Here is a 13,258-nt window from a genome sequence, read left to right on the forward strand (position 1 = left end):
AGAAAGAATAGGAAATGGGTTTTGTCCCATCTTGTCATTAAGATATGGGAGAAAGATTCATGAGCAGTTTAGCTCACTGGGATTTTAATGTGTTTGTGTTTGAGAATGTCTTGTCATTAGGCACCAGTTAAGTCTGTCATTAGGCACGTTAAGAATGTTTCTATATTTTGCAGGTATATTTCAACTTACTGAAGTAGGTGAGAGTGGTGTGGCTGAGGATTCAGGGATAGGCCAATTGGGATAGAGTTTAAGTAGGGTACCCACATACTGATTGCTCTAAGCCATCCATGCATGAATGGAGAAGCAACAGCCACTTGGCACAGTACTAGTACAAGGAAAAAAATGTGCAGTGTGAAAATTGTTTTGTATGAACTTCCTAAATTCCCTAAAATAAGTCTGTGTTTAATGGTTTTCTGGAGTCTGGTGCCATTGATTTAAGAATAGCATGCTTGAAAGGCACTTGCAGTGTATACCTGCCAGTTAGTGTCAGCTTCTTAGCTTCTTCTGAAACTAAAACTATAGGCCCATTATTCTTGCATCTATTGGGATGAGAAGAATATTTTGTTTTTACCAAGGGAGAGGTAATGCAAGCTTAGGCCTTTGTGAAAATATATAGGAGAGGTTTATTTGGCTTTAGAACAGTTACCAAAAATAGTTTACATATTAATTGTCAATGTTTTTTTCTTTATAAAATTGCTAGCACCCAAAGCTATAGTTTTAATTTGTGAATGCTGTTTGCGCATAAATGGCTCCACAAACAAAATGCTGTTTGCGCATAAATGGCTCCACACATGCTCAGCCACCAGGGAGCCAGTTAATGTGCCCATGTAACCTAACCTGATTTTCTTCCTTGAGTGTTTGGGAGAAATGTATTTTTCTAATGCATTTAATGTCAGTGTTGTTATTATTAATATTATAATTATTATTATATTGTTAACAATACTAATAGCCCCCCCAAAAATAATATATATATAAGATAAAAATAGTAATGATAGTAGTAGTTGTTGTTGTAGTCAAGGAAAAGGGTAAATAGACAAGATAAGCTAGACTAGTAATTAACTCCTTGGTGGCTTATCACTTGTGGAACAATAATGTGTAAACACAGTTAATATAATAAAATCACATTGGACATGGCATGTATTTTTGCTGTCGTGGGATCATTAGGTCAGAAAATAGTCTGCAGAAAGCAAGGGTAAGGCCAGATTCTTTTATCAAGATCATTAATCTCTGCAAACATGGCTAAATCCAACAAAGCTGTGGCCTCCATACTTTGATGATTTGTTGGCTTCTCCCGAGCTGTGAGTGTGGTGACCTTGGTGTTGCTACCTTCATTCATATTTTGAACAGTTACCGAGTTCTAAACAAAAGTTAAACTAAACTAACCTAGTTAGGTATGAAAGGAATTTTAGTAAAGTGTTATTTTTAATCCCCTGTGGAGGGGCATATTTTCTAATAATGGTTTAGTAAATAATGTTTGTATGTTTATAATTTATTCCCTGCCCTGAATGTTGGCTTTGCCTACAAGCCGTGATATTACTAGACATGACTAGACACTAGACTAGATGGTTAAAGGGTTATACAGCAACAATTAATTTTTAATGTGTGTTTTGGTGTACATGTAAGATTTTTCTAAGTTATACGGTGTAAAGTAATTTTTTTTTGTGCTCTTACTGTTGATAGTGTTGAGTGTTCAACACAAGTCCCATTGAGTAATTGAGAGAGTTTCCCCAACACCAGTAACTGCAACTCTTCTCTGGCAGCCAACCAATGATTAGGAGAACAAACCTTTGTCACGTACTATATTTGAGATTTTGAGAAAATGTTCTCCAGTACAGCCGTAAATTTACACACAGGACTGGTCCAAGGCAGTCAAGAGGGAAAAATAAATGTGATGACTGATGCGAGCACTATGGCAAATATTCACTGGATTGATTGCCAGTGAGGGTGTGTGGACTTGATCTCTGAAGATGTGCTGATATAATTTAGTTTTTATTTAATTCTATTCTTGTTCTGTCATCACTGCATATGGATATTTTTTCCTCTTCAGCACTGTCAGTTTCAACCATATTATTAATCCCCTTCTTTCATTGTGTTTATTCATCATGTTTTGTTTTTTTTGCTGTTAAGAGCTTCATCTAAGATTTTTCTTTTTATCGTACTGTGATTTCATATATTCTCTTTGTTTTAGCCTAAAATCCAATGATGACTCCGGGGAAGAAGATAGTGGAAGCCGAGATATGAAAGACAAACCACTGGTAAGTAGGGTACATAACCATGGTTTTTAAAATTCATATAATATAGTTAAAAAAAAAGAGGTGCTAGGAATGACTTGATACATCCCCTGACCCAGAAGAAACAAACAGCTGACAGTTATAAATGTTCTTTTTCAGCCACAAGTGGAGGTAAAACCAGGTGAGCACCCTCTTCAGTACACATATTCTCTTTGGTTCAGCAGAAGGGCACCGGGCAAACAGGCAACAACACAAAACTACGACCAAAATCTTCAATTATTAGCCAGGTATTAAAGAAAACTGCAAAAACTTTGGTTTTCACCATTAATAATTGACAACATTTAGTGTGTGTAAAAATGGAGTGGTCTTTTTTTTCTTGTATTCATATAAATGCTTTAATTAGGATATGGCTATTTATTATCATTCATGTCATAAATTCTAAAACTAATTTTGTTCTGATGTAACACCTTTCTTTTTTATCCTTCCTGCAAAGGTTTGCCTCTGTGGAACAGTTCTGGGGATATTACAGCCGCTGTTTGCGGCCAGTCGATCTTCCTTCACACTCCGATATACATATTTTTAAAGATGGAATCAAACCCATGTGGGAGGTAAGACTTAGAACACACAGATTTTCTCTTTTGTCTTGACTAAAGAAGTTAAAATTTAAAGTATGATACATTTAAAAATTTTATATATTATGATGGTTAAGAATCGGGTAAAATCTCTCATTACTCACCAGGATTCGGCTAATAAAAATGGCGGGAAATGGATTGTACGTTTAAGGAAAGGACTTGCTTCGCGTTGCTGGGAAAATATGATCTTGGCAATGCTTGGTGAGCAGTTTATGGTTGGTGATGAAATCTGTGGAGCTGTTATATCTGTACGCTTCCAGGTGAGTCCAAATATTATTAGATGTGTTATTTAGAATCTGTAATTTGTAAATGGGTATGGCATTAATTTTGAAATATTTAATATGCAGATTTGATATAGATATGCTAGGGTTTAGTAAGTTGCCTAATTGATTAATAAGAGAAGATAAAATTAAGCTAGACTTTTGATGTTAGTTTGAATTCCTGTAAGATTAATGAAGATTAGCTTTGTTTAAGTCCTTGATCCTGCTTAATTGCCAAGTATTCAGTAACCAGCCAACCTGAAATAATTTTTCTGGAATGATTGTAGGACAAATTTTACAAACATACTGTCATGAAAAAAATTGACTTAGGGTCGGGGTGATGGGAAGAACTTGCCTTGGAGGGTGATTAAACTCAGGCATTTAGGAAGGGGCTCTTGTATTATTTCCATTGATAAATAAGTGTGGGATGTACCATTTGTGAGCCATGGCTGGAAGAGTGCCAGCTCCAAGGAGGACAAAGTTATCATGCTCAGGATCCCAATACTGCACAGGTTATATTACAGAAAAGTGAATAAAAAAAAAAAAAGGAGTTATGGTTTACGTAGAGAGATGTTATAGAATATTTGCAAGATAAACAGTTTATTACTATCTGGATGCAGTATATCAAATAGCAGATATAGGCATTGGAAAATGGCAAAAAAGCTAAGAAGGGATACTAACATTACAAATGGAAGGCAAGAAGTCTTGTCACTGCCCATGAGTGTTTGTGTGAGCCTTGCTTACAAGCCACACTCCCGTCAGAATGGCCACTCAACTAAACCTAATTCCCAGATTTTGGGGGATGTGTGGCCAGCTTGTATGATTTGGATCATTATCAGTATTTTAATGTACATGCAAAAAAACAAAAAATACTTATACAGGAAATGGGAAGTAAGGAGTCTTGATACCGTAAATGAATGTGCGAGCCGGGTCTATATGCCACAGTCTTAAGAAGAGTCATCACTCAAGTAACATAATGCCTGGGTTTTTGTCCATGTTTGAGCCAGGATGTATCAGATGCAACAGGCTAATGGATGTAAAAATAGATAAAAAGTTTCCAAAAAGTAAGGAAAAGCGCAAACAGCTGAGATCAGGTAGGACTATTGATGAATCCCTTGTGATTAAAATTTGATGAAGGCATTTATGTCTGCACATCCCAGCATCACTGGGTTAATGAAACAAAGTATTAGTGGATAGTGCATGTATATATGAACTCCTGGCTTCAAGAGGTTGATTTAGTCATTTAAACTATATTCAATGTTATGACCTTGTAGATATATTGGTTTGATGTTTGAAGTTTGCAGTAAGGATGAACCATTATGTGCACTGAATCATGTACAGTAAACTTGGTGAATTTGCTGGTTATAATGTTAAAGGCCTACATGGATTTTAGTTATAAGTTTTGATTTATTATCAGGTGTTTACTATATGAGTACACAGTTCTATATACACATTTTTCCATTCATTGATAGAAAAGTAAGTGGATTTATAACATGTTAACTGGATAATTGTAGAACTGTGGCAGTTAATGTATGAGAAAGTGTGATAAATGCCTTAAGGAAAAAATGGAATGCTTGTGACATCTGTTTCCTAGTAAATTGTTTTATCAATTATCTGTGTATTTATTAAGTAATCTAAGAGGGCTGCATAACTGCTATGGAAAGTTTGCACAGTTGCCACAGTGACAGGTAAGACTTGATTCCAAGAAAAGAGGTTGTAACATTGCCAGAGCAAAAACAGTACACAAAAAAATATAACATTGCCAGAGCAAAAACAGTACACAAAAAATGTTTTGAAGCTTGTTTGTTAATCAGTATATTAATGTCTTATATTTATGTTTCCTAAATGAGTCGTATAACACACATCTTCCACTGTAAAAAAATTGATTTCCAGAGTTACATGTAACGTTGTGAAGAATTTTTAGTTTTGCTTTAATTGCTCATTTCAAACAGATTAAGTGAAAATGATAAGAATTACATTAGGAAGGGATATTGTCTAATTGTGCTAATAAAAAAAATTACCTCAAAGAGTAAGGTATAGTACAATGTTTATATTAACACACTCAAGTCAGATCACATACAGACATTCAGACAAGTGTAGTCAGACTATAATTGAGAGAAGATGCAAGAAGGAGAACATATTATATACCTCAGGTCACCCTTTTGCCCAAGGCTGGATAAAACTTGTACATAAACCTTGTAATTGCAGGAGGACATAATATCTGTCTGGAACCGCACAGCGCAAGACTCTATCACCACAGGAAAGATCCGGGACACCCTAAAGCGTGTTCTTAACCTACCTCCTACTACTGTTATGGAATACAAGACCCATAACGACTCTCTCAAGTAAGTCTCCTTTTTAGCGGATATGTGTTGTGATTGGACTTGTTTGTACTTTAGAGTTTTCGAGTTTTGGGTTTTTGATTTTTTGAATTGTTTTCCTCTTACAGTTGAGCTCATTTACATATATATATATATTCTTGCTGTTTTTGGCCCATGTGTCAAATAAAAAGGAAATGCAGTTATTTATTTTTTAAAATACAAAGGTAACCATTAAAAAGTATAGATATACTCCTCCTTTTTTATATTTGAAAATAATGTAAAGCTTATTGCATGTAATAACCATTTTGCATTTCTGCTTCCATTTGCATGCAGGAGAAGTGCTTTTTCCATTTGGACCAATAAAATCTTGCTGCAGATATTAGAAATCTTTTCATTTGTACATGACAGATTTTTATCGTTATTCATACTTAACAGGAACAAAATGGAGAACAGGTACATGCAAACACATCTCCCTGTCTGTCTTATCTGCATATGTACTTACCTACCTTATCTATCTTATCTGCTTGTATCCCACCTACCCACTATTTTCTTATCTATCTATTTACCTACCTACTACTCCACCTACTTACCAATTCCTACTTGCCTGTTATGGCATGCTAAGCTATCTTTATACCTGTAGACTTGCTAATCTGTCTGTTTACTTACTTTGTCTTTGTATCTAAATAACTAATATACTTGCCTGCTTCCCCATTTTCATGATTTTACTACCTAGTTTTCAACCTGCTAACTTCATCATATACGTGTCTACTATCTGCTGACTTAATCATATTTAGCTACATATCTGCTTACCTACTGTCTATCTATTTAGCTGTTTGCCCAACTACCAAGCTTTTTGTTTACCTTATTACTTATTTACTTATATACTTCTCTGCTTACTGTTCTTCATCTTACCTGGCTATCCATCTGCCTACGTATCTCCCTATCTTACAGCTTATTATTTAGCTACTTATCTCAACCTATCTACCAGCCTGCCTGCCTGCCTGCCTGCTGCTTGCTTGCTTGCCTACTTATCTACCAATCTATCTATCTATCTTTTCTGCTTACTTGCCTACCCTGCTTCTGTGCTCCTGCTTATCTATCTCCCTGCTTACCCAAATTCTTACCTACCTATCTAGCTACCTGCTTACTTACCTGCCTGCTTACTTACCTACCTGTTTTCCTACCTAACTGTCTGTCTGTCTGTCTACCTGTCTTGCTATCTATGTGTATCTATCTATCTGTCTATCTATCTGTCTAACTATTTATCTATCTGTGTATCTATATATCTACTTGTCTGTCTATCTCAGTCTACTTGCTTCAGTACCTACCTACCTACCTTTCTACCTGTTTATTTATCTATCTATATGACTGTCCATCTCTCTATCTATCTCTCTATTTATCTGTCTGCCTATCTGTCTAACTACTTGCTTCAGTACCTACTTACCTTCCTACTTACTTACCTGCCTACCTACTTACCTTCCTATCTTCTTACTTACCTATCTCCTTGGCTACCCACCTACTTATCTACCTAACAGCTTATCTACCAACTCGCCCACTCATCCCAGTTTATTTACATTCTCACTCATTCACTCATAATGTGTCATTCACGCAAACATTCAAGCATCTACTCTCACTATTCCATGTTAATCGATTGATTAACTCGCCACTCAGCCACTCAATCACCCAATCACTCTCACCCACCCACCCACCACTCACTCACTCACTCACTCACTCACTCACTCACTCACTATCTCACTCACTCACTCACTCACTCACTCACTCACTCACTCACTCACTCACTCACTCACTCACTCACTCACTCACTCACTCACTCACTCACATTCTTTCACTCAGATCTGCACGCATGCACACCCATCCAAACACACACACACAGATCCGCACACATGCACACTGATCTGCACATACACAGATCAGCACATGCACACACATGCACAAACAGATGCACACAGATCTACTCATGCACACACACACACACACACACACACACACACACACACACACACAACACTACACACACACAACACACACACACACACACACCACACACACACACACACACACAACACAACAACACACATCACACACACACACACACACACACAACAACAATCATACACATCACTACCACCACATACTAGAATAGCACACAAACACACTGCACACATGCCAGATGTATGTGCAGATGCACAAGCACATGTATGTATACATGCATATTCACATGCACATATACATGCACTTGCACATACTTATGGTCATAAAAAGCCTGTCCAAAAAGAAGAAAATGGTCTGCTTACAATTTACACTCTGGTACCACTTGCTCAGAGTCAGAGGTTCTGACTGTCTGCAAGTGATAGGGGTGTTTATAGTCTTGGATCTGTTTCTTAGAATACTGTTGATATATCATACCCAATGTTTTTACATTTCTGGAGTTAGTTATGAGGGTTAGTACAAAAGTCTTGTGGGAAGTTTCTCTGTCTCTTTTATTATCTGAGATTGGTTATTATCTTGGTGGATTTCAAAGTTGGAAGCTTAAAAGTCTGCAGGGCCCAAATCTAAGGAGAAGAAAGGCTGTGGGATGAGTGTTGTGTTTTGCCAGAAAGGCGTGGATAAGGAGTATTCACTCCTTATCCTTGCCATGAACCTCATGACAACACCCTTCTCATGTGATGCTCCATATCCATGATTTTTTGGCAGAGCACAAGATAAATGTTGTTCCACAGCTGTTCCTACTGTCAGAACATGGTCCTTGTGTACTATTTTTTTTTTTTACTGCAAGACCTGTGCACTGTCCCTCAGCACATGTTCCAGAAATGAGAAGTGGGAGTGGTGCATCAGCAATGGAAAGGGCAACTATGGGGGAGACCATGTTTTAGGAATGATCTCTGACACACATTTATATACCGATATACACACATGTGTCCACATATATATACATTTATGTACATGCATGTATATGTATGTACATACATATATATGTACACATGTGTACATACATATGCCATACTGATGCCCCCCCCCCCCACCAACCACACACACACACACACACACACACCACACACACACACACACACACACACACACACACACACACACACACACACACACACACACACATTTACATAAACACATATGCATCCATCCCATTTAGAATTATATATAGTTCTATTTATATATATAAGTCCAAAATTATTAATTATGTTTGAATTTGAAAACTAAGACAATTTTTTTCCTTTTTTTCCTTTGCACCTCCTCACCCATGTGGCTTTTTGTACTGATTCCCTGTAGGCACACCCACTCCGCGTCAAGCCTACTACGCAAACCCGGCCTACCCATGAGGCATGACCTCCTTCACTGACGTCTCTCTTCTTTTGCTCCCCTCTCCCCTCCTCTTCCTGGCAGGGGGGGGGAGGGTGGGGAGAGAGAGAGAGAGAGAGCCTGAGACACCACCCATTCTCTGTGCATCTACAGGTGTGAGTGTGAAGATATGCCCATGCCATGTTTCTACTACCGCTATGATCATATTTGTAGGTGACGAGTTTTATGCGACTCCCCGCCCCCCAATCCCAACCCCCGATCCCATTGGAGAGAACATTTCCATAAATCAGCTTAGATTGTTGATGTTATTTTTTCTTGTCCTGCTGGTGGGTTGTGTCATTGTCAAAGTCATGGTCCTCTTATATTTTTCTCTTATGTCAGACATGCAGTGCCTTATCTAGCTTTTTCTTGGTGAAATTTGGTCAAAGTTACAAACCAATAAAGTTTTCAAGAATGGTAATTACTCCTTAAATCTGTCTCAGGTCATCATCATCCCTCTGATGTCATGTTTAAAAGACTGGAATGTTTTTCCATGACTGTTTTCTTGTCATTTAAAGCTAAGAGATATAAATTAGTTATAGATATTATATTTTTCATTGATGAATCACAAGTTTGTATATACAAATACTTCTTTTTTTTTTTTTTTTACTTGATACAGGCAGTGTACAGTACAACCCCTCTAATTGGAACTAATTAGTGGGAACGTGATAGAGATTTGGGAAATCTACAGAATAAATGGACGTGATGCTGTTGTGACTCCTTAAAGAAGTGAGGAAGATTGTGTTCATATCCATGCCATGTGTATAGTAGGTGCATATCCAATACAAATTTATTTTAATGACTTGTGTTTATTTATATGCCTTCTTTGCCTACAATTAGGTTTATTTCAGTGCTGAATAAAAGATCTTTGTACCTGTGAAAACTGCAGGTGATGTGGAAGTCAAAGTTAGCACAATTGTGATTTCAGATAAAGCCTCATGTTGAAGTTTGTGAATTAGTTATTCTTGTGTCTTTTACCATGGTAGAGAATGTTCATACTTTGCTGAATAGGTAATAGCATTGATAAAAATGTTCCATTTATCATGAAAAGAATTTTGGATTTGGAACATGATCTTGCTTTTCAAGATTAATTCACTGTCAGTACAAAGGTTGGTTGCTCAAAGGAAATTTCCCTTCTTCAAAACGTTCCACAGTATAGTATCAAATTGTGGCTTTAGGTCTTGCTGCTTAAATATTTGGTTGTGAAATTAGAGATGCTTACTCTGGTTGTGATTTGTTTGAGGGTAAAAACATCTCATTTTGTGCTTTCAAAGAAAATGAAGCATAAAAAAGGAACCTCTTTGGCCCTCATAAACCTTGATCTCTACACATAGGCAATAGCACAAAATCTTGCTGTGGCGTACCAATGGAAGCATGTTAATATTTTCTTCAGTCCTTGGAAAGCAGTCTTAGTTATATGATTTGAGATAATTTGGTAATTTTGTATCCAGATTTTATGCTTTTACAAAATATAATATTGTTGAATTATGATTTACTGCAGGAATATTGAGTACTATATTATGATCAAAAATACAAAAGCAAAATAATGTATTTTTTTCTTTCCCAACTAAACTATTGCAATTTAGCAAAGTATAATGTGAAAATATTAAACAAGCTACATAATACAAGGTGTATTGAGAGCTGTTCTGTTTTCAGTTAGAGATCATGAACATTGACACAGAAAATGTTTCTGGGGGTCAGCTGTACCAGATGTATGCTTTGATACAGTTATATTTCAATCCCACATGGTATTCTAGTAATGCTGATATATAGATGAATTATGGAATTTTTGTTCAGTATTGGTTAGAGTTTTTACAGATAGCAAAATGGCTCTTCCGATAATCCATTAAGCACCACCTATGTGTGATGATGTATATGGCATCAGTGTAGTAAACTGGAGTTTCCTGTTTTCTAACTATATCCAGAGTGGTCTTGTATTTCCTGAGTGACCTTCCATTGTAATCTTTGCAGATTCTGTGTTATTAGAATAAAAGGAAGATCTGAAACTAAATGGAATTACATATTTTATAGAATCATCTCCATTAGACGTAGGATGTCCTTCCCTTCCTTTGAGACGCTACTCAACCAATCACTGGCTTTATCAATAATAATTCATCTGTATGAGTAAAAGTAACTATTTTATGATAATTTTTATTATGGCAATTGAAGTTTTGATTTCATATTTGCTGAGGATGTAAAGTATTATCAAACTTTAAATATAAATGAGTTATCTGCTCTTTCTGTACTGTTTGTCTTCTATGCTAGTAATGTCAACAGGTATTACTTTCTGTTTTTGTCAGTCAGTAATCTGCAGGTCATAGATGATTCCCACATTGAACATAAAGACAGACCACTAAGAACCATGATAGCTTTAGTAATGTACCTATATGAAACACATTCCGTGCAGGAAAGAAAAGAAGAGAAAATAGTAGGAATGAAACTATTACAAAAGGAAACTTAATTGCATGGCCCATTTAGTTTCTGTTGAGAACCAAATATGATAAGTATTAAGATTTTGGAGCTGTATAGTCATGGGAAGTATTTTGTAAGGGGAAAGAAAATTGTACTAAACACTATATGAAAGAGTAAATAGTGTATAATTCAGACATATCAGCAGCTACTGTAAATAAAGCTACTCATGTTTGTCTTTAGTGCAAACATTTCAACAGTAGATTTAATTGGTGATAAAGCCAAGAAAAAAGAAATATTGTATATATATCCAAAACATAGTTAAATATGTTATTTTTACACTTACACATATATCCAACATAACTTGAAAGTTCCTAAGACTGTCTAATGATATATATGGATGGATGGATGGATGGATGGATGGATGGATGGATGGATGGATGGATGGATGGATGGATGGATGGATGGATGGATGGATGGATGGATGGATGATGTATATGTATATATATATATATATATATATATATATATATATAATATTTATATATAATTATATATATGTAGTATATATATATATATATTACTATATCTTAATTATATACATATATAGTATATATATCAATTATATATTAGTAGTATATATGATAATTATAATATCTATAGTATATTATATATATTGACTATGAGCACAGATCTAATTATATATATATATATACTATAATTTAATATTCTATATTATATAATCTATATATATATCTATATCTCTATATATAGATATATTATATATTATATATATATTACTATATATATATATTATATATATATATCTATATATATTATATATATTATCTATATATATACTGTATAATATATATTTTCTATATCTATATATACTATATATAATATATATATCTATATTATATATAATATATATCTATATCTATCATATCACTATTATATACTATATATATACTATATCTATATATAAACTATCAATCCATCCATATATCTACACCATATCCCACCCCACACACCACCCCACACACCACTAATATATATATATATTATTATATATATATATATATATATATTATATTATATTTATTATATATATATAGTATTATGTATGTATATTATATTATGCATATGTATATGTATATATATATAATATATATTATATATATATAATATATATATTATATATTATATATACATACATACATAGATACATACATACATCATAATACATACATACTATATACATATATACATATATATACATATATACATATATATACGATATATATATAATATACATATATATATACAATATACATATATATATACATACCAATAATACATATATATACTATACATATATATCACTATATATACATATTATACACTATATACACATATATATACATCATATATAACACATATATATATATATTATATATATGTATATATGTATATATGTATGTATTTATGTATGTAGTATGTTTTATGTATGTAGTATGTATTATGTAGTATGTATGTATGTATGTATCTATGTATGTATTATGTATCTATTATGTTTAATATATATATATATATATATATATATATATATATATATATATATATATATATATATATATATATATATATATATATATGCGTGTGTGTGTGTGTGTGTGTGTGTGTGTGTGTGTGTGTGTGTGTGTGTGTATATGTGTGTATATATATATGTGTATATATAATATATATAATATATATATATATATATATATATATATATATATATATATTATATATCATATATATATATAATATATATATCTCATATACATATATATATATATATACTCTATAATATATATATATATATATATATATCATATATATATATATACTATATACTATATATATATATTATATATATATCTATATATATATATACTATAGCATATATATATATATCTAACTATATATATAATATTATATACTACATATAAAATATTATATTAAAATATATATAATATATTATA

The 13,258-nt window shown here is 33.6% G+C and overlaps 2 protein-coding genes across 7 annotated transcripts in view; both read left to right on the plus strand.

Moving 5' to 3' along the window:
- The window catches only part of LOC119579275 (max dimerization protein 3-like), a 134,374-nt gene that overhangs the window by 16,397 nt on the left and 104,719 nt on the right, over window positions 1-13,258 (plus strand). The window lies entirely within an intron of this gene.
- LOC119579273 (eukaryotic translation initiation factor 4E type 2-like) lies at window positions 2,189-9,621 on the plus strand (the record flags this gene model as incomplete). Of its 3 annotated transcripts, none has more annotated exon segments than XM_037927014.1 (7): window positions 2,189-2,255; window positions 2,391-2,518; window positions 2,725-2,839; window positions 2,971-3,123; window positions 5,332-5,468; window positions 8,751-8,989; window positions 9,439-9,621. In XM_037927014.1, coding segments are annotated over 6 exon segments (670 nt in total), but the record flags the coding sequence as incomplete, so codon positions are not given.

This window comes from Penaeus monodon, chromosome 12, assembly GCF_015228065.2.
Source record: "Penaeus monodon isolate SGIC_2016 chromosome 12, NSTDA_Pmon_1, whole genome shotgun sequence".
NCBI classification, from domain to species: Eukaryota; Metazoa; Arthropoda; class Malacostraca; order Decapoda; family Penaeidae; genus Penaeus; species Penaeus monodon.